Source organism: Anomaloglossus baeobatrachus, chromosome 8 (assembly GCF_048569485.1).
Source record: "Anomaloglossus baeobatrachus isolate aAnoBae1 chromosome 8, aAnoBae1.hap1, whole genome shotgun sequence".
Lineage (NCBI taxonomy): Eukaryota > Metazoa > Chordata > Amphibia > Anura > Aromobatidae > Anomaloglossus > Anomaloglossus baeobatrachus.
The window spans coordinates 85,546,072-85,569,425 of record NC_134360.1 but is presented as its reverse complement, the minus strand read 5'-3'; the positions used below and the strand labels follow the sequence as shown (position 1 = coordinate 85,569,425).

General features: G+C 45.7%; 1 protein-coding gene across 2 annotated transcripts in view; it reads left to right on the top strand.

The window, feature by feature from the left end:
* Positions 1-23,354, top strand: part of CAPN9 (calpain 9) — a 378,590-nt gene that overhangs the window by 314,030 nt on the left and 41,206 nt on the right. For both annotated transcript variants that reach the window (XM_075321862.1, XM_075321863.1), the window contains exons 14-16: positions 7,235-7,292; positions 22,143-22,207; positions 22,517-22,585. In XM_075321862.1, coding sequence (XP_075177977.1) covers positions 7,235-7,292; positions 22,143-22,207; positions 22,517-22,585 — 192 coding nt within the window. The remainder of the gene's footprint in view (positions 1-7,234; positions 7,293-22,142; positions 22,208-22,516; positions 22,586-23,354) is intronic.

The window sequence follows — 23,354 nt, the reverse complement described above, 5'->3', positions numbered from 1 at the left end:
TATTACTCCATTTGCCACCACACCAGGGCCACAGACTGAGCCTGGGCGAATGGCCAGTATTGCCGCAGCTAATGAATGTGCCACTACTGGGGCAGCTGCAGCATGCTATTGTTAGGCTCAAAAGGTCCAAATAACCATGGCCCTTCCCAAACCTGAGAATACCAGACCATAGCTGTCCGCTTTACCTTGGTTGGTAATCCAATTTGGGGGATCTCGCATTTTTGCTTTTTTTTTTTTTAAATTGTTTAAAAAAACAAAACAAAAAAACAGCATGTAGTGCCCTCCGTTTTGGATTACCAGCTAAGGTGAAGCTGTCAGCTGCAGGCTGCAGCCATCTGCTGTACCCTGCCTGGCTGTCAAAAATGGGGGGGACCCCCACGTCATTTTTTTTCTTTTTTTAATTTTTTGCAAAATACAAGGCTAAATACCTTTTTAGTGCCACATCAAAGTCACTGAAGGGTGCCAGCTTAGAATATGCAGGAAGTGGGACATTATATATATGTTCGACATCTGTCTATCCATCCATCCTAGCGTTTTAGGCTGTGTGCCCATCATCAGGGTTTGCAGCATTTTGGACACAGTGTTTTTGGTGCATTCAAAATGTTGCATTGTGCAGTACTAGCACACTGGAAGGATTTTTGGAAATCTACTGCCCACTGTGCTTCTTTTCTATGCAGCAAAACCTGACTAGCGTTGTGGCTTTCTGAACCTCAACATGTCAATTTATGCTGTAGAGACTAAAGTGTTCTCTGTGGGGAGAATAGAGCTAAAGTCCGCAGCAGCCTGAACCCGAATCCTGGGCACGGCAGCTGTGTTCACCCATGGACAACACTCGCATCTCTGCATGAGGGCTGACACTGCGTCCTAGGTACCACAGGGGACCTGCAAATGTGACATGGTGCCTGCAATGTATTTGAACTTTTCCAAAATTCAAATGGTGCTCCTTCCGTTCTGAGCCCTACCGTTTGTGAAAACAGAGTTTTTTAGCCACTTAGGGTATCATTGCACTCAAAGGAATTTGGATAACAAACTGTGGGGTTCACATTTTGGTGTTTCTTCTTCAAAAAGGGAAAAAATTGGTGTTAAAGCAACGTTTTTGTAAAAAAAAATGAAAATTTTCAATATGACGACCTAAAGTTATTAAATTCTGTGAAGTACCTGGGGGTTCAAAATGCTCACTATACCCTTAGATGGAGTCTTTGAGGGGCCTGGTTTCCAAAACGCGGTCACTTGTGGGGGATTTCTGCTGTTTAGGTTCCTTAGGGGCCCAGCAAATGCAATATGGTGCCCACAATTTATTTCAGCCAATTTTGTGTTCCAAAATTTAAATATTGCTCCTTCTGTTCAAGGCCCTCCCATTTCTCCAAACAGAGGTTTCTTACCACATGTGGAATATCAACACACTCAGAATAAACTGGGAAACAAATGTTGGGGTCCATACTGTTGTGTTATTGTACCGCCCCGCACTCGGCCGCAGCCGAGCCGCTCGCGTCCGGGCTCGTTTGGTGGGTGGCTCGAGCGCCTCCGGACCCGGGGGTCACGTCGCTCTGCAAGGGATTGCTGGCGATCTCGATGGGGGTGGTTAGGTAGGTGTACGGCCAGAGCCGTGTTTTGAGTTCGTGACGCCACCTACGGGACGTGGTGAAGGTGTAGACACCACCGCTGCAGTTACGGGGCACCCGGGGGAGATGGTCGTGCAGCAAGATGTTAACCCCTCCGTGGGCAGGGATGGTGGCCCCGGGACCCATTTGGGAAGTATGTAGTGGCTGTGCGGTGCGCGGCCGGATGGCACTGTTGTACTCCCGATTATTGATGCACGCAAGTCTCTGATAAACCAAGTTGATGGTGGTCGGTGCCCGCAGCCAGCTGCGTCTTGTCCCCCACCCGGGTTGGTGGTCCTGGTCTTTCTCCTGCACCTCTTTATGTTCGTGTTGACTGCCTATGCCTCAGCAACAAAACAAAACAATCACTGATCTCAGGGAGACCAGCCAGAGAAAACACTGCCAGCAGCAAGCGAGGGCGCTCAAGACAGTGAAATCCTAGGTACATTGCCCCCTGGGAAATATGCTAATCAAAAAAGTCTGTGGAGCCTCTGTTAGGAGTCTCAACACAGAAACCAGCCAGATATCCCTCCGGGAAGGGCCCAGCCAAGGGGTGACTCTTTTTAGGAGACCACCATAACCACCATATTAAGTGGCCCTTTTAGTCAATATCCAACTTTTTGACAAGTTTAAAAATATGACAAGGGAAATACCAAGGCCAGGTATCCATCCACAGACAGCTGTTTTGGGGTATTGCCCCTCATCAGTGTGGAGTAGGATTATGGCTGGGTGGGAGCAATGCCTAGTAGACCAACAAAACAAAACAATCACTGATCTCGGGGAGACCAGCCAGAGAAAACACTGCCAGCAGCCAGCGAGGGCGCTCAAGACAGTGAAATGGGCTGGGCCCTTCCCGGAGGGATATCTGGCTGGTTTCTGTGTTGACACCTAACAGAGGCTCCACGGACCTTTTTGATTTGCATATTTCCCAGGGGGCAATGTACCTAGGATTTCACTGTCTTGAGCGCCCTCACTGGCTGCTGGCAGTGTTTTCTCTGGCTGGTCTCCCCGAGATCAATGATTGTTTTGTTTTGTTGGTCTACTAGGCATTGCTCCCACCCAGCCAGAATCCTACTCCACACTGATGAGGGGCAATACCCAGAAACAGCTGTCTGTGGATGGATACCTGGCCTTGGTATTTCCTTTGTCATATCTTTAAACTTGTCAAAAAGTTGGATATTGACTAAAAGGGCCACTTAATATGGTGGTTATGGTGGTCTCTTAAAAAGAGTCACCCCTTGGCTGGGCCCTTACCGGAGGGATATCTGGCTGGTTTCTGTGTTGAGACTCCTAACAGAGGCTCCACGGACATTTTTGATATGCCTCAGCAACGGGAGTCCGCTCCCCGGCTATATATGTGTCGGAGGAGTCCGTTTGCCCGCAGGCGCTGCCCCGTGGGATCTCTCTGCCTGTGCGGTGGCTTTCTATCCCCCTCGGTGGGCTGTTGCCTTCTTTTGGGTCTTGGGACGGGAAAGGACCTAAGGTCCAGACCTCAATCAGTGAATTCGACGTGGCTAATGGGCCTCGTTCTGGATCTGAGTACCCCCCTGGTGCTTCGGTTTCCAGTCGGTTCCCCGGTTCAGTACCTGCGGGCCACTACCCTGTCCCGGTCTCTTACGGTTCCACATGGCTCCTGCAGGCCAGGCCACCGCTTCACACCGGGCAAAAACTCTGCTTTGCAGTTCAAAACGCAAATGGCAAAAACAATTGACATGTTGCTTCTTTGAAAAGCAGAGGTTTTGCCCAAATTTCTGCCACAAGAAGGCAGCATTTTGAACAGCATAGTGCGCACAAGAAACCCAAATTCCCACAGACTATGCTTAAAAAGCAGAACACATCCATTTTGGCATTAAACGCTGCAGTTGAAAAAGCAGCAAAAAAGCAGGTAATAAGCAACGTGGACACATAGCTTTATAAGCTGTGAAAGTGACACTGCTCAGAATTGTAAAAAAATGGCCCGGTCATTTAGTATAAAATTGGTTTCATCGGGAGGTTTGGCTAACCTTGCACGAGTGAGGACGTACGATGAAGAGCTCCAGAGCATATATTTTTCTAAACCTATAATCTCTCCTCTCATCATGAGCAAATCCATCTGAAAGTCGAGATCCCAATCCTTGTCAAAGGCCTCACCACCTTCTGGGGACATCTTGCTCTTCCTACCTACCCAGGCTGCCCAGTGCTGGCGGTTAACGCCCAGGCTGTGGCTTCCTGCGAAGTTGTAGTGTGGCGGGGCCGCAATCCTCGCGAGTCCCCCAACACTCACCCTCACCTGCAGGATGATGACCCTGCGCCTCCGAGAGCACCTCGGCAACGAAGATGCGACCCAGCTGGGGTGAGGGATGTGGACTCGGAGGCGCTGTAAGATTGTCGCTGCCTTGTGGTGCAGGGAGAGCTGCCGCAGCGTCTGGCACACCCACTCCAGGTATGTAATAAAGTCCAATTATTGTGGTTTCTGCACCCTGTGTTTTCTGAGTAGTGTTTTGCCCACGGGTAAGGAGTTTGGTCGTTCAGTTGGGATGAGCCCTGGTCCATGCGGTCTTTCTAAAGGTGGCCAGGCCAGTGGACTGAGCCCCGTGTCTCCACAATAGAGACCAGAAAAAAATACACTCTAATGATTTTAGAGGTATGCATGACCAACTGGTGTTTGATCCCATTAAAGGCTGGTACAGTAGGGCCCATGAGTCAAATGATAACACAGTAAAAACTGGGTCAGTAAAAGCATGAGATCACATTTAGACAAAAATGGATGTGACAAATTATTTCACTCCTTTAAGAGACAATATAGTATGAGCATATCAGTTTGATGTATTGGACAATCATAATAAACCAAGGAAAATAATTAGGTTAGCACACGCGTGAGATCAAACTTAGACAATTTTCTAAGTCGCAAAAACGTTCAAAATCGCTAATCGGTGACATCCCCCCATTGTCAATTATCGTTGCTGCTGCAGGTACGATGTTGTTTGCCGTTCCTGCGGCAGCACACATCGCTACGTGTGACACCGCAGGTACGAGGAACCTCACCTTAACTGCGGCCGCCGGCAATGAGGAAGGAAGAAGGTGGGCAGGATGTTACGTCCCTCTCATCTCCGCCCCTTCACTTCTATTGGGTGGCCGCTTAGTGACACCGCTGTAACGCCGAACGAACCGCCCCCTTAGAAAGGAGGCGGTTCGCCGGTCACAGCGACATCGCTAGGCCGGTATGAAGTGTGACGGGTCCGCGCGATTTTGTGCGCCAGGGGCAGCGATTTGCCCGTGACGCACAAACGATGGGGGCAGGTACGCTTGCTAGCGAGATCGCAGCATGTAAAGCGGCCTTTAGACTCTACTGAGATGCTCTGGTAATGGGATGTAGGTCGCCTAACATTGTCCTTCAAAGCATATCACTGCATGAGCCAGCGGCTTCATCAGGCTAAAGCTTGTTTTTTTCTTGGTTTTAAATATGTGTGCTTTCTTCTAATAAATTTGAAATGATTGATGTATTTCTTGGTGGTGTGCCGTGCATATGCTTCATCTTTTCTTTTTCTATGCACTATATAGTATGGCTGTAATTGTGAGCCACGTAAAAAGAGAGCAATGCCGCCATCTTGTGGTCATAATATAGTATTGCAGGTTGCCTGGTTATACATGATTTACCATAAGTATGGATACACCCTGATAAAATGGAAGTGGTTGCTGATATCACCTTACTGTTTGTGGCATATTAGTACATGGAAGGGGCAAAACATTTGAGGTTGGGTGACGCCCATGGTGGCCATATGCAAAGCCGCCATTTTGAATTCAACTTTACTTTTTTCAATGGGAAGGGGGTCATGTGACACATCAAACACAGAGAATTGCACAAGAAAAACAATGGTGTGCTCATTTTTAATGTAGCTTTATTCATTATCAAGTTATTGACATGTTTCTTATTGTTACCGCCATTGACATAGAGTTTAAGCAACGAGGAGCAGACAGACATTGTTGATGTCTGGTGAACGCAGTACTCGGGTCACTGCAGCAGACTCCAATGCAAGAAACCCTACAAGACCAATCATCACCCATGCCACAGTTAGCAAACTGCTCGCCAAATTTCGTGCTACTGGTTTGGTGTTGGTTAAGCCCAAATCTGAATGTATGAAAACTGTCACCAATGACCAAACATTAGTGTCTGTCCTGGCAGCATTTACCAAGAGCCCACAGCGTAGCACACGACGTATGTCCCTGGAGTGTGGCATCAGCCGAACGTCCATTCGATGGATACTGGCTGCACACAGATGGCAGCCTTACAATATCCAGCTGCTACAACATCTCACCGAGGATAATCCGGACCGGCACGTTGAATTTCAGCACATCACACAACACTTTGAGCACATCCTTTAGTGGGTTACTGTTATTGCTCCATGTCACAAAAGTGTCAATAACTCGATAATGAATAAAGCTACGTTAAAAATGAGCACACCATTGTATTGCTTGTTCAATTCTCTGCGTTTGATGTGTCACATGACTCTCTTCCCATTGAAAAAAGTAAAGTTGATTTCAAAATGGCGGCATTGCAGATGGTCGCTATGGGCGTCACCCAGCCTCAAATGTTTTGCCCCTCACATGTACTAATATGCCACAAACGGTAAGGTGATATCAGCAACCACTTCCATTTTATCAGGGTGTATCCATACTTCTGGCCCACCCTGCATAAAGATGTATTTATTGTGACCGTTTTGCTACTTGATTTATATGGACCTAATATTGTATTTTGTGTATAGGCATTTGTCGCTTTACAAGTCCTCACTCTTCTCGTGTTATGGAGACAGAATGAAGTTTGTTCTTCTGTTCAGACAATGTCAGACTTGATGTTCTGGCAGGACATTTTTACATATCCTTAGGTTCCTTATTATATACTATTGCTGTACTTTTTTTCACATATTTTAATTATATCAATAAAATTTACTTTTTTATTCCAAGTTTTGGCTCTTGTCCTTAGGAGATGTATTATCTTCTATTTTTTGTTCATTACTAATAGTGGAGCTTTTTGTCTGGGGAACTTTCCCCTGTATATTTTCATATGAACACTTTTCAAGTATAGTATTTTGATTTTGATGTTTTTTGCAGCATTTCTGAATCTGTTAGGTGAATTAGGTTACTTGGATTGTTTTTCATTGTGATTTTGAGTCTGTTATTTTAAATGCATTTTTATCACATTTTTGACAGGTTTTTTTTTCTCTTTTTGCTTGTTGTTGTTATGCTTTAAATAATGCTGCTTTATCTGTGATATTACCTGGTACTTGGCTTTGAGAAAACATTGCTTATACAGTCTTGTGCAGATTGCATGTGTTTTTTCTCTGCTTTCTGCAGCGAAAACTCACTAATGTACATATGCATGTTTTACTTGTGGAGTTTTTACATCTAATGCTATTAAGAAAATCTGCACGGAAAACTCGGCATATTCAGAAGAGAAATTGACGTGTTGCGGATTTGAAATATGCATCGTAGGTCAGTTTATATAGAGGAAATACAAAGCACAGTGGGCATGAGATTTTTATAAATTCAATCTGCTTTACTGTAACAAAAAGATAAAACGTAGATGCGGTTTTTTTTTTTCGTTTTTTTTTACAAAATGGATATCTAAGTCAAAATGTAATTTACTCTATTTACAGGACATGGAAGTCAATCCCCAAGAATTGCAATATGTTTTAAATTCAGTTCTGAAAAGAAGTAAGTTCTAATTTGTTACATTCAAAATACTGTTTGATGTCACATGGAGGTCAGTAACATTATCAGAAATAATTTCACCTAACTAAAACTTTGTGCCAGGAATTAGGGCTGTTTACACAACAGGTTTTTTTGTAAGATTTAGGCTATGAGCGCACATTGCATTCTGCCATGACAAATATTCTGCAGCGTTTTGTCACTGCATGTGCGTTTCAAAGCACAGCCAAAACGCTGCGTTTTGGATGTATTTTGAATGCGAAATGGATGCAGAATTCATGTGTTCTGGATGCTTGCTCTGCCATAGACAGTGGAAAAAGCATCCAAAACTCACAAAAGAAGTGACATGTTGCTTTTTAGAACGCATCGATTTTGTAAAAAATTTGGCATGCAAAACGCTGCGTTCTAAAATGCAACGTGTACATGGAATTTGCTAAATTCTCATAGACTTTGCTGGGGACGCAGAAAGCATGCGTTTACGCTGCAGTTTAAAACGCTGCGTAAACACATGAAAAAACGCAACGTGCGCACATAGCCTAAATATTAGATGGCTTCTGTTGAAATGAGCATAAACTACTTACTGTGGAGACATGGGGGTCAGTGGGTGCTCTCGTCCGCTGGCCTAGACACCTTTATAAAGACAGCGTGGCCCAGGGTTCATCACAACTGAACGCCCGACCTCCTTTTCCATGGGCGGAACATTACTCAGACAACACAGGGTGAGGGAATCACAATATTAAGACTTTATTGGATCCCCAAACAATTAACGGCACATAGCACATAACCAGCAAAACCACAAAATGTAACCGGCAACAGTTTCCCACCCTTCCGCTGGCTCACCAGGGATTAGTATGTCCGTGCCTCAGAGCTTCCAGTGCTACTTACTCCAATCCAGCAGCACCCCGCTTTTGGCGGGCACCCATCAAGAAAGGAATAACGCTAGATTTAGGAAGCTGTCTGAGGACCACAAAGCCTGTAGTCAGGTGACTGGATTGTCCCAAGCTGGATTCCTTCTTTGGATAGTCTTTGATATCACAGCCGAATCCTTGCATTCAATGCTGAAGTCCATATAGTATTATAATCCAGGTTCGGTTATGGCTTGCCAATCAAATCCGCAAAGTCCTAGATTTGTAGCATGTAGCAAGAGTCTACCTGGGCAATGGATAGTCCTCCTTTCTATACCCCTGAGCTCTCCGTTGAGACCATTGGGGTCTTCACAATTAGTGGATAAGACTGGGCTCTTATTGGCTAGATTTCAAGCCGTATACAAAATATCCAGAGACAAGGGAGAGACAGCTAAGTTACATCACATCTAGCAATTCACTTAGTAATACAATGGGAAGTTCGCATAATTGATTTATCTGGGTGTCTGACCTTCATTAGCCAAGGAAATTACATGAGTCACCAAGAGTCTTTTAGAAACAATGAGGGGCTTATCCCCCATCTATAAACAAACTATCTTCATGTCTGGCTGAATTTTAAGAAATTTAACCCATGCTAGGCTCTGATAGAGTCCATCTCGTCACACTTACCACCAGATGTTGCTATGGCTTATATAATCTAATATTTTTTAGATGTGAGTTAATCTAGGGATTTATCCTGATTTTACAGGAGAACATATTCAACTAAATGAGCTTTTAATCCATTCCCAACATTGGATGCAAAAATACTCTATGTTATTATTGGAAAGGAGTTCCGGCAGTATGAAATATGGTTACGTCATGGTGATCATACTGGCACAGAAGCAGTGACTGCGTGACCTCCAACAAGAGAATAGCATAACTAACAACTGACCCCATGCATCAACAGCCAGAGTCAGTACAAGCATTAATCCTAGTGGTTTAACCTGACCACTTCATATAGAGAAAGGTGGCAGCGTGTTTTTTGGCTTTCGTGGCCTATTACATTCTGCCATAAGCAAGGTCAAACAGGCTGTGTGTCAGTATTAAAGAGAGTCTGTACCTTCTAAACCAATTGTACTGGTATGTAGGAGACTTAGCTCCTATAAACTCACACTTGTAGTGTTGCTTTTACTGGTTTAGTGAGCATAAAAAAGTCTTAAGTATGCAAATAAGGGAACTTGGGTGCCCTCATGACAAGGCCAACAGGCTCAGTACCGTTATATCTCCACAGTAATAGTCATTTGTTTATTCAGGCATTGTGCGCATGCTGCGTTTTTTCCCCGCATTTTTCTGGTGCAGTTTTGGTCCCAAAACTGCATGCATTTCCTTTCCCAGCAAAGTCTGAGATTTCACTTTTGTTGTGCACACGTTGCAGTTTTTTTGGGCTGCATCTTTAATGAGCATGTTAATAGCAGCCCAGAGCAGCCACTGAGTGCTAGATTAGTGATGGCAGGCATCTGTGAGACACTCCCATCACAAATCTGTACGTTAAAGTAAATAAACACAAACACCAAAAAAATCCTTTACTTGAGATAAGACAAAAAAGCAACCCCTTTTCCCCACTTTATTAACCCCAAAAACACCCCTACAGGTCTGACGTAATCCACACAAGGTCCCACAACACTTCCACCACTGCTACATCTGAAGCTCACAGTGAGCGCCATAGAACAAAACTGCCCGCTGTGAGCTCCACACAGTGACTGAACTAGCTGTGCTATCAGCGGTGATGTCGCCCAGGTTAGCTACGGACATAGTTCTCCACCTGTGACCGCGAATCACCTGAGAGACGTCACCGCTGATCGCGTGGCTCACTTCAGTTGCTGCATGAAGCGCACAGTGGGGAGTCATATTCTGTGGCACTCGCTGTGAGCTTCAGATGCAGCGTTTTTGCCATGGGTGCATTTTGGGGGCCAAAAACATGCATCTTTCTGATCACCACAAAGATGCAACGTGCACATATAGCCTTATAGCGCACTCTGTGCCACATCCATATAGTCACATTGCTTTCTCCTGTATGCAGTGCAGTACTGAGCAGCAGACGAAGACAGGAGTCAGCAATAAGAGCAAGCAAAGACATTACAATGTGTTCACATTTATTAGGCAATTGAGTATTTTGACCATGTCAGAATTTTTATGCACATTTTACCACTCCAAGCTTGAATGCTCACTGGCTTGAAGCATAGCAGATGATGTTTATTTGTGTAATGAGGGAGTTTGTTGCCTAAGGATATCAACACCCTTTATTAAGGTGTGTAAAGTTATTTGACAGCTTTCTATCCTAAGGAAAAATTGTTTATTATAGCAAATGTGCACATTCTTTGTTTAAATATAAAATTTATTTTTTTTTACATTCTATTCCTTTCTTGTAACTAAGTCTTTTGCCTGCTTTACACGAGTCGACCGATCGTGCGATTTCAAATCGCTGCCCGTGGCGCACAAAGTCGTTAAAGCACCGTCACACGTACTTACCTGCTGTGCGACCTCGCTGTGGGCGGCAAACGTCCACTTCCTGAAGGGGCGTCACAGCGACGTCACACAGCCGACGGCTAATAGAAGCGGAGGGGTGGAGATGAGCGGGACGTAAACATCCCGCCCACCTCCTCCCTTCAGCATTGCCGGCGGGAGCCGCGGGACGCAGGTAAGCTGAGTTCATTGTTCCCGGGGTGTCACATGGAGCAACGTGTGCTGCCCCGGGTACGATGAACAACCGGCGCCATTTTAAATAAACAATATTTTGAAACTGAGCGACGAGTACACGACTCACGATTTGTGAGCGATACTGCGTCGCTCGGAGGTGTTACACGAGACGACGTCGTGAACGATGCCGGATATGCGTCATGAAAACTGTGGCCCCGACGATGCATCGCACTATAGCTCGTCTCGTGTAAAGCAGGCATTACAATTAGCACTATATAGAAATTTTGACCAACATCTTTTAGTAATGTTCCCCATCTTGTTGTAATGTGCCCATCCTTGTCCCCTTGTAGTTTTGTGCCCCATCCTAGTCCCCATCCCACAGTAATGTGCTCATCCTTGTCCCCATCCTAAAGTAATGTTCCCCATCCTTGTCCCTATCTTGTAGTAATGTGTACACATCCTTGTCCCCATGTTATAGTAATGTGCCCCTCCTTATCCCCATCCTATAGTAATGTCCCCAGCCTTGTCCCCATCTTATCGTAATGTGCCCATCCTGTACTAATGTGTTCATCCTGGTACCCATCCTATAGAAATGTCCCCAATCTATAGTAATGTGTCCATCCTTGTCCCCCATCTTATAGTAATGTTCCCCATCCTTGTCCCCTTGTAGCAATGTCCCCATCCTATAGTACTGTCCCATCCTATAGTAATGTGCCCACCTTGTCCCCATCCTATAGCAATGTCCCCAGCCTTATCCCTATTCTATAGTAATGTTTCCCATCCTTGCCCCCTTGTAGTAATGTCCCTATCCTGTAGTACTGTCCCCATCCTATAGTAATGTGCTCAGCTTGTCCCCATTGTATAGTAATGTCCCCAGCCTTGTCCCCATTCTATAGTAATAATGTCCCTATCCAATAGTATTGTGCCCATCCTTGTAATGTCCCCATCCTATAGTAATGTCCCAATCCTATAGTAATGTCCCCAGCCTTGTTCCCATCCTATAGTAATGTGCCCACCTTGTCCCCATCCTTTAGTAATGTCCCTATCCTGTAGTAATGTGATCACCTTGTCCCTATCCTATAGTACTGTGCCCACCTTGTCCCCATCCAATAGTATTGTGGCCATCCTTGTAATATCCCCATCCTATAGTAATGTTCCCAGCCTTATCCCCATCCCATAGTAATGTGCGCACTTTGTCCCCATCCTGTAGTAATGGGGGGGGGCAGCGGTGGCGGCTGAAAGGGGGCATTAGCTATAACTTACCGGTTGCTCTCCTCCGCTTCCACAGACGCCGGAGTGAAGCTGAGGGGAGCGGTCTCCGGCTCCAGATCCACAGTGATTGGAGAGATCGGTCACAAGGCCGGTCTCTCCAATCAGAGCAGGGGGCTGGTGAAACAGAGGTCACCCAGCTCCAGCCAATGACCGGTGCTAAAGCTGCTCTGATCTTGGCTGGATTTCAATGTTTCAACCATTTTCAATGGTTGAAACATTACAGTGGCTGTGATTGCTGAGCGGCGTTTATCAGCCAATCACAGCCTCTGTAGGTCCGGGGAGGAAACACCACCCCTCCTGAGGTCAGGCAGAGGTCCCCTCCTCCCCGTATCTAAGGTACTTCCAAAGCGATCGCAACCACCGGGGCCGCGATTTCGCCATGACGTACTGTGTACGTCATGGGTAGAGATGAGCGAACCAGTCGTGGTTCGGCTCTAGTTAGGTTCGCCGAACAGAGGCCGCGTTCGAGTTCGGTTTGGCGAACCATTCGACGAACCGCTCAAACCCCATAGGAAACAATGGGGTGCAATCACAAACACATAAAAACACCTAGAAAACGCCCTCGAAGGTGTCCAAAAGGTGAAAAACAACTCGCAAGACAACACAAACACATGGGAAAGTGACAAGAACAAATTCTCATGCGAAAACAAAACAGCGACACAGATAAAGGCATGGCATGCCCTTCTAAAATCATGCAAAACACCGCAAGGGGACTCCATGCAGAGTCTCCCTTTTTTCCAGTTGCAAACTGCAAACTGGATGTGTTGATTTGCATCAAGCACATTCAAAAATACGCCAGCCTTAACTGTCCCCAGGATGACACCGGGGTAGGTAGCAAAGTCCTTGCTAAACCAAGACTTGGTCATCTTGGCTCATTTTTAAAAACACAGCAAGCGGACTCCAAGCAGAGTCTCCCTTTTTTCCAAAAATTGGGCCACACACACACCACTTCAGTGGCATCACGTGTGCCCCAGTTGTACACTTCACAGGTAGATTTGCATCAAGCACATTCAAAAATATGCCATCCTTAACCGTCCCCAGGATGGCACCGGGGTAGGTAGTAAAGTCTTTGCTGATGCTAGATCTGTTCATCATGGATCACTTTTAGAAAAACTGCAAGCAAGGCTAAAGGGGGCTTTACACGCTGCGACATCGCCAATGCGGAGTCGTTGGGGTCACGGAATTTGTGACGCACATCCGGCCGCATTAGCGATGTTGCTGCGTGTGACACCGATGAGCGGTTTTGCATCGTTGCAAAAACGTGCAAAATCGCTCATCGGTGACATGGGGGTCCATTCTCGATTATCGTTACTGCAGCAGTAACGATGTAGTTCGTCGCTCCTGCGGCAGCACACATCGCTATGTGTGACGCCGCAGGAACGAGGAAACTCTCCTACCTGCCTCCCGGCCGCAATGCGGAAGGAAGGAGGTGGGCGGGATGTTTCGTCCCGCTCAGCTCCGCCCCTCCGCTGCTATTGGGCGGTCGCTCAGTGACGTCACTGTGACGCCGCACGGACCGCCCCCTTAGAAAGGAGGCGGTTCGCCGGTCACAGCGACGTCGCCGGGCAGGTAAGTATGTGTGACGGGTCTGCGCGATGTTTTGCGGCAAGGGCAGTGATTTGCCCGTGTCGCGCAACAGATGGGGGTGGGTACCCACACTAGCGATATCGGGACTGATATCGCAGTGTGTAAAGTAGCCTTTACTCGAAGCGGAGTCTCCCTTTTTTTCCAAAAATTGGGCCACACTGACACCCCTTCAGTGGCAGCACTTGGGCCCCAGTTGTAAACTTGACAGGTACATTTGCATCAAGCACATTCCAAATCCACAAGCCTTTACTCACCCCAGGATGACACAGGGGTAGTAAGGTCCTTGCGGATGCATGACTTGTTCATCTTGATGAACGTTAGTCTGTCCGCATTGTCACTGGACAGACGTGTGCGCTTATCTGTCAGCACACACCCAGCAGCACTGAAGACACGTTCTGAGACAACGCTGGCAGCTGGACACGACAAGATCTCCAAGGCGGAAGTGGAGAGCTCAGGCCATTTTTCAAGATTTGAAGCCCAAAATGAACAAGGCTCCAGTTGCAAAGTCATGGCATCGATGTTCATTTGGAGATACTCCTGTATCATCCTCTCCAGCCATTGACTATGTGTCAGACTTCTTGTCTTTTGTGGCCTTGCAAAGGATGGTCTAAAAAAATTATGAAACGATTCAATAAAATTGCTGTTACCAGCACCAGATACGATGCTGCTGGTACAGTTAGGCTATGTGCGCATGTTGCGTACAGTTCACTGCAGAAATTTCTGCAGCGATCTGAAGAGCACATGTGCGCTTTAAATCGCTGCAGAAATGTCCGTAGTGAAGCCGATTCCATGCGCTCTGCCTGCAGCTCCTGCCATAGACAGAGCAGGAGCTGCCGGCAAAGCGCAGGAAAGAAGTGACATGTCACTCCTTTTTACGCAGCGCTTCGGCAGTAGCTGAAGCGATGCGCACTAAAACGCCACGTGCCCACGGCCCCTGCACAATCTCCATAGACTGTGCAGGGGACGCAGGACGCATGCAGTTACGCTGCGCTACAAAGCGCAGCGTAACTGCATGTATTTACGCAACGTGCGCACATAGCCTAAGACTGTTGATGACGAGACAGTCCCATGTTTGTCAAGTTACAAATGGGAGAGTCACTCCCTGCACCTGCACGGTTGTTTGGTGGAAAAGCTGAGCTAAGATCGAGTAACAGTTTTGCTGATACTCCTGCATACGTGCGTCCCTTTCTATGGCTGGAATTAATTCACAAAATTTGGACTTGTACCGGGGATCTAATAGTGTGGCAACCCAGTAGTCATCATCACTTCTAATTTTGACAATCCGAGGGTCATGTTGTAGGTAGTGCAGCAAGAAGGTGCTCATGTGTCTTGCGCATCCATGCGGACCAAGTCCGCGCTGGGTTTGTGGCATAGAGGTGCTAACCGTGCTTTCTTCCTCTGACATCTCCCCACAACCTCTTTCAACTGAAATTTGTCCAAGGTCTCCCTCATCTGCTGAGTCTTCCATGTCCATGAACAGTTCGTCTTCCATTTCTTCATGTTCTCCTGCACCTTCCTCCACATTTTGCCTGCTACCATGCGCCCTTGTTGATCCCTCTCCCCCACCGTCCCATGCCTGCCGCTTTGGTGATGATTAACATCTGGACCTTGTAGATGTTGGTATCCTTCGCGCATATGAATCCTCCTGTACTTCCTCCCTTTCCTGTTGTCCCACCCCCTGACTCCGAATAGTGTTTAGCGTGTGCTCCAGCATGTAAATGACTGGAATTGTCATGCTGATAATGGCATTGTCAGCGCTAAACATATTCGTCGCCATGTCGAAACTTTGCAGAAGGGATCATAGGTCATTGATCTGAGACCACTCCATCAGGGTGATCTGCCCCACCTCTGCATCTTGTTGGCCCAGGCTATACATCATGACGTATTGCACCAATGCTCGGCGGTGCTGCCACAGTCGCTGTAACATGTGGAAAGTCGAATTCCAGCGTGTCGGCACATCGCATTTCAGGCGATGAACCGGCAGGCCGAAAGACTTCTGGAGCAATGCAAGTCGCTCAGCTGCGGCGCCTGAACGGTGGAAGTGAGCAGACAGTTTTCGTGCCCTGTGCAGAAGGCCATCTAGGCCGGGATAGTGTGTTAAAAATTGCTGGACAACAAGGTTCAACACGTGAGCCATACAAGGCACGTGTGTCACCTTGCCCAGGCGAAGGGCCGCACCCAGGTTTGCAGCATTGTCGCACATGGCCTTACCTGGCTGCAGGTTGAGTGGAGACAACCATTTACCAAATTCGGTCTCCAGAGCTGCCCACAACTCAACCGCTGTGTGACTCTTATTTCCAAGACATTTCAAGCTAAAGACCGCCTGATGCCATTGCGCTCTGCTGCCAGCATAGTAATGAGGTGTGCGTGATTCCTTGTGCGCAGTTACAACGCTGGTGGCCTGACCAGGCAGGCTTGGGGCGGAGGTGGAGGACCTAGACGAGGTTGAGGAGGCAGAAGCAGTGGAGGAACTAAGACAGAAAGAGGATTGACACACAAGTCGTGGGGACGGCAAGACTTGTTCAGCAGACCCTTTTCCATCTATCACCATAGTTACCCAGTGCCCAGTCAGCGACATGTAATGTACCTGTCCATGCTTACTCGTCCAAGTATCGGTGGTGAAATGAACCCGTTGACACACATAGTTTCTCAAGGAAGCGGTGATGTTGTGTGCGACATGCAGGTGTAGCGCAGGCACACCTTTCTTAGAGAAGTAGTGGCGACTGGGCATCTGGTACTGGGGCACAGCGACGGACATAAGGTCTCGAAAATCCGCTGTGTCCACCAGGCAGAAAGGCAGCATTTCGGTAGCCAAGAGCTTACAGAGGGATAAAGTCAACCTCTTAGCTTTGTCGTGGTTCGGAGGAAATGACCTTTTATTTGTCCACATCTGAGGGACAGAGATCTGGCTGTTGTGTGGAGACGGTGGTGAGTAGTGTGTCCCTGGAAAAATGCAGGTTTGTGAGGAAATTACAGGCAGAGACATGATGTTGCCTTCATCCAAAGTTGGTGCTATCGATGTCTGAGAGGGCTGTACACCCGCACTTGTTTCCCTTCCCAAACCAACTGACGACCTGCCAAGCAAACTGCCTGTTGTGGTTAAAGAGGTGGAAGGTCTGCGTGGAAGAACAGATATGCGAGCTGTCCCCACAGTCATAGAAGATAAAGAGCGCACGGATGTACTATAAGGGGCAGGCGGTGGTTGGCCCGCTACACTAGGCCGCATTGCAGCACAGTGAGTTTCCCACTGGGACTTATGATAGTTATTCATGTGACGATTCATGGAAGAAGTTGTCAAACTGCTGAGGTTTTTGCCTCTACTTACAGATTCCCGACAAATTTTACAGATCACATGATTTGGACGATCCTTTGCAAAGTCAAAAAAGGACCAGGCTAGGCAAGGCTTAGAGGACATGCGACCTGCTGAGCCACCCCGACTGGTGCTCAGAGGCAGCGTGGTGGCTGAGGATGCAGTTATAGACGTGCTACCAGTACTCCTCCTCTGTCCAGGAAGGCGCAAGGTAACTTTGTCGTCAGTTGCATCCTCCTCCACCGCCTCTGTTGACCTCGAGTGCCTGACTGTGGGTTGACAGTAGGTGGGATCTAGAACTTCATCATCAAGCATTGTGTTTGCACTCCCCTCGCCCTCAGACCTAGCCTCTTCCTGTCCTGACCGAATATTTAAGTTGTCATCACAATCTGGTATCTGTGTCTCATCGTCATCAGTATGCTCCTCATTGTCTCCACCAACAGGTGTTACAGTTTGTGAATAAGGGTCTACATTATGCTCAGAAACTTTGTCATCAGGGCCTGAATCTGAGTCACAAAGCTTCTGGGCATCACTGCAGACCATTTCCTGGCCTGTACTCACTGTAGCTTGGGAGCAGACCTCTGATTCCCAGCCTATAGTGTGACTGAACAGCTCTGCAGACTCAGCCATCTCTGTTACACCATACTCTGCAAGGCGGGTGGAGACTTGAGAGCTGGGAGAAAGCAAGTGTGATTGTGATGACAACTCAGAGGACTGTTGTTTTTTGGATTTAGAAGTGGAGGTGGAGGAGAGGCCACTTGTTGGAGCACTTGAGATCCATTCAAGCATGTGCTTTTTTTGTGCATCATCTACCTTTGTTCCAGTTGTTTTGTTCCGTAAAAAAGGGAGCACATCAGATTGTCCACGGAAAGTAGTAGACATCTTACTTTGCTGGAAGATGGCCTATCTTCAGCAGATGTTAATGTAGCTTTCCCACCTTCCCCACGGACACAAACTTTTTTTCCTTTTACAACATGCCTGTTCCCCTTTCCACCAGCATCTGTCCTTTTGCCACTCATTTTGTTAGCGACAAGATTGGCCACTTAAAATGTGGTAGCAAAAATTGAGAGGTGGTGTAGATTGCAGAGGTGGTCTAGCTTTATTGACAGCTGAAGAAACAACACTGACTATCCCTGACAATGCAACTATGGCCCTACAACTGGCAGCACTCTTTGCTATTAAAATAGCTTTGCAAAAAAGGGCAGCAGAGTACAATGGAGAGGTTCTGGAAAATGCTTGGCACCAGTAGGACACTAATGGAGTACAGCAGCCACTTTTTGGATGGCACTAACTGGCAGCACTTTTTGCTATTAAAATAGCTTTGCAAAAAAGGGCAGCAGGGTACAATGCAGAGGTGCTGGAAAATACTTGGCACCAGTAGGACACTAATGGAGTATAGCAGCCACTTTTTGGATGGCACTAACTGGCAGCACTCTTTGGTATTAAAATAGCTTTACAAAAATGGGCAGGAGGGTACAGTGGCCGTCTTGTGGGTCAGTGTAGAGGAAAAGAAGTCTCACTTTCTATCCCTCCTAATGGTGAAATGCAGCACGGAATTCCCTGAGCTTAGGTACGCAGACGCTGTTATCTGAAGCTGTATACAGCATTTCCACGGACCTGACTGTTGCCTATGGCTCTGAGCCCGAGAAAATGAGCCCTGAAAAGGGCTGAAATAAACTTCTGTCCCTATTGTGTAAAGCGCTGTGTGTATAGCGTACACAGCAGGACCGGCGACAGGAGCTGCGTGAGCGGTGACTGTCACCCAGACGCAGAAGGCAGATAATTGCGCCGTGAGGGAAAATGGCCATATTTATAATGCAAGGACATGTGACATTCACAACCTATGACACATGCCCTTGCTTGTCTGGCAAAATGTCCACTTACCTGTGTGTGTCTGGGATTGGCTGACATGCTGGCCCGCCCCACTACACGCGCACTTAGGGAAGAAGAAAAAAAAAATTGCGATCAGCATTCTCTCAGCAACACAGATCTAAACCCCATCTCCCCCGCACACTGTACGCTGAAATTAGATAATAGTGTGAATCACAGAGTGACTCACACTATTACAGTGAAAAGCCAGCTAGTAATTAGCTAGGCTTTTTGCTGATAGAACCGTTCTCAAACGTAACTCGAGCTGCCGAACTTTTAGCAAAAAGCTCGAGTTCTAGTTCGATCTAGAACACCCCCCCAAAATCACTCGAATATGAAATTGGCGAACCTCGAACCGCGCTCAACTGTAGTCATGGGTCCTTAAGTACCAGGGAGCCATGACGTACCCAGTACGTCATAGGTCGCTAAGGGGTTAAGCCGTCCTTCACATACACACACAAAATAAAACCACCATTCTTCTCACCTGTCCCGCGTTCCCTCCGCTGCCTCACCTCTCCTTCGTGCGGCCCCCAGGCTCGTTCCCCTGTTCACTATCGCGGCAGGGGCAGTGTCACTGTCAGTGATTTATGTCAGATGATTGTATTGCCGGTGCGAGAGCGCAGAGCCCTGGACTCTGAGCGCAGCGCCGGCAATACATTCATCTGACATACAGCGCAGACAGTGGCTGCGGCTGCTGCACCTGCCGCGATAGTGAACAGAGGCACGGGCCTGGGGGCCACACAAAGCCGCCTGAGGAGCCGCATGCGGCCTGGGGGCCGCGTGTTTGAGACCCCTGAGGTAGACTAAAGCTATGGCCTGTTGTTATTAAAGATGAGCTAGTTGTACCTTTTCAGGTAGAAGATGGACTCAAAATTAACTCCCAAACCTACAGAATCATCAAAAATACAATTTGACTATAATTTGCACACAGGTCAAATAGAAGTGGACTCCCGTGCTGTCATAAGAAGATGGTCAGCAGTAATGGTTAAATCGTGATTTTACTACTCATTTCAGAGATCACCTCTCCTTCCTCAGATAAATCTTTCTTGATAATTACAATATAAATAAATAAATTTTAAAAAAAGGTTTTTTATATATAATATATATATAGTACAGACCAAAAGTTTGGACACACCTTCTCATTCAAAGAGTTTTGTTTATTTCCATGACTCTAAAAATTGTAGATTCACATTGAAGGCATCAAAACTATAGATTAAAACATGTGGGATGAAATGCGTGTGAAGCAGCTGAAAATATGTCTTATATTCTAGGTTCTTCAAAGTAGCCACCTTTTGCTTTGATTAGTGCTTTGCACACTCTTGGCATTCTCTTGATGAGCTTCAAGAGGTAGTCACCAGAAATGGTTTTCCAACAGTCTTGAAGGAGTTCCCAGAGATGCTTAGCACTTGTTAGCCCTTTTGCCTTCACTCTGCGGTCCAGCTCACCCCAAACCATCTCGATTGGGTTCAGCTGTGGTGACTGTGGAGACCAGGTCATCTGGTGTAGCACCTCATCACTCTCCTTCTTAGTCAAATAGCCCTTACACAGCCTGGAGGTGTGTTTGGGGTCATTGTCCTGTTGAAAAATAAATGATGGTCCAACTAAACGCAAACCGGATGGAATAGCACGCCGCTGCAAGATGCCTGTGGTAGGCATTCTGGTTCTGTATGCCTTCAATTTTGAATAAATCCCCAACAGTGTCACCAACAAAGCACCCCCACACCATCACACCTCCTCCTCCATGCTTCATGGTGGGAACCAGGCATGTAGAGTCCATCCGTTCACCTTTTTTACAAAGACACGGTGGTTGGATCCAAAGATCTCAAATTTGGACTCATCAGACCAAAGCACAGATTTCCACTGATCTAATGTCCATTCCTTGTGTTCTTTAGCCCAAACAAGTCTCTTCGGCTTGTTGCCTGTCCTTAGCAGTGGTTTCCTAGCAGCTATTTTACCATGAAGGCCTGCTGCACAAAGTCTCCTCTTAATAGTTGTTCTAGAGATGAGAAGGTGTGTCCAAACTTTTGATCTGTACTATATATATATACGGTATATATATATATATATATATATATATATATATATCTCTAACAGACCAGAAGTTTGGACAGACCTTCTCATTCAAAGAGTTTTCTTTATTTTCATGACTCTGTACTGTATGGTCTGTACTGTATTCATCGGTCTGTACTGTATATACATATATAAAATGTGTGTGTGCGTATATACATGCATGGGTATGTGTGTGTGTGTGTGTGTGTGTGTATGTATATATATGTGTATGTGTGTATATATATATATATATATATGTGTATGTATATGTGTGTGTGTGCGCAATATATAAGAAATCCATAAAAACTAATTTTTTTATTTTGTAATATTTTACTTTTAATTTTTTAGTACAACATTAAAAAATTCTCACGCGAGTGTGACTTCGTCCTTATGGTGTGCTCATAAGAACCATATGACTCGCATGAGTCTCCCATCGCATCACTTGGCAGCCACACACTCTCTAGACACGAGCATGCAGCTGCATAGTAATACATGCAGATGCACACTCTTGTCAGGAGAGTGTGCATTGTGCAGCTGCCAGCTTTCCTATTTAGCTGTCGGAATCGCTTTTCTTCCCCTCGCAGTGAGTGTCCCCTGGTCCTTAGTATTGTCTTTGGAAGAAATAAGTCATGCTCCAGTCCTTTATATTGGCCACACATGTATTTATACATATAAATGAGATCTCCTCTGAGACGTCTTTTTTCTAAGCTAAACATATCTAACTTTTTCACCCTGTCATCATATGTGAGGCCTTCCATTCCTTGTAGTAGTCTAGTTACCCACGTTTGAACAGACTTTAACTTCTGAATTTCCTTTTTTAAAGTGTATGTATGTACTACAGGCATGATTTTTATAGGTGCTAAATACACTATATAACAGTTTAGTTGAATTTGCATTTTGAGAGTAACACGCACCCTTTTAGTGCATAAAAATTAAAAATTTCAAATTTTCTTACATTTTCATCAAGATTTAGATTATTTCATTAGGAAACGTAAAACTTATTGACCTTAATTTTCAGCTAAAATAAAGCACAAAAAATAAATTTTAAAATAGCTGTGATACATAAAGATATTTCAAAGCTGTTACCACATAAAGTGATTTAAAAAATCCACCCTGGTTAGAAACACCAAAACTGGCTGCGACTTGGGTATACTATTCTGAAAATGTTTATATACTGCTGACATATTATATGTATGTGTTCAAAGTTCCTTGTGTTTTGTTTTTTTCCAGCAAAGAATATAAAGTTTAAAGAACTGAGCATTCTGTCATGCCACAATATAATCTCTCTTATGGATGTATCCTTTATAATTATTTAACTGTAAGTATTTTTTTTTTCTAAGTGCCTCATATTATTCTTCATTACAAAGCTGCAGTCATTTCCCTTCTGGCTAAACATTAAAATAAAAAGGTTTGTAATGGAGATTTGTCAACAAACCAGCTTGCTGTTTTCATTTTTTAAAGGATCTTTAAAAAATGAAAGGGTAAATATGATTGGTTTCTAAAAACACTTACTCCATTTTTAAGTTGCAACAATTTTAAAAGAAATATTTTTTATTGTATATAAAGCTAAACTTCATATTGAATCTTAACAAACAATACACTAGACCGGAGGAAATGGAACACTTGGATTTGAAGATTTCAAAATCTTTTGGGACAAGCTGAAAAACTGGATTGTGAGTTAGCATTAAACGTTTAAAGGCACAACAAATACAGTTGCATGATTTAAAGGGATTTTCCTATCTCTGTAATGTATTGTACAAAAAAAATCTCCTAGCTGAAGATCCCACAGATGTGGATAAAGAGCCATGCATTTGCAGCCATTTCATTCAGAGCAGCATGAGATTTGTCCCCATTTTTTAGATAGATACACATCTAGTAATGTATGTGCGTCTATTCTGTGGATATGCTATTTAATGTTTGAAATAGGAACTTAAAACAGGCATATAAAACAGAAAATTTGCTGAAGCAAGGAAACATTTTGGAATATGGTGACAATTACAATGTTCAGGATTTATGTGTACTGAAAGAATTACCATTGTTTTTTATTTGTTTTGTTTTCATCAGGACTGGTTTTAGACAAAGTAGAAGCCTATGCAAAGGTGTCACCTCTTTCCAACCAAAGACATACCAGAACATCCTACTCTTAGGCTAATTAATGACCAAGGACATACTGGTGCATCCTGGCAATCGCGGGTGCACAGGGCACTCTGACCCCGTGATTGCCGTAGGGGACTCGGCTTACCCGACAGCCGAGCCCTGGCCCTCACAGCCAGGGACAGTCTCCACACCGTACCTTGCTTTATAACCCAATAATATACCAACTGCATCACTTATGGCATTGGGAGAGGGATCTCGCGCTCTCTCTCCCCTCCGATCGGGACACTCACCATGTAATCATGAAGAACCGATCATTGCCATGCTGACTCAAGGACGATGATGACC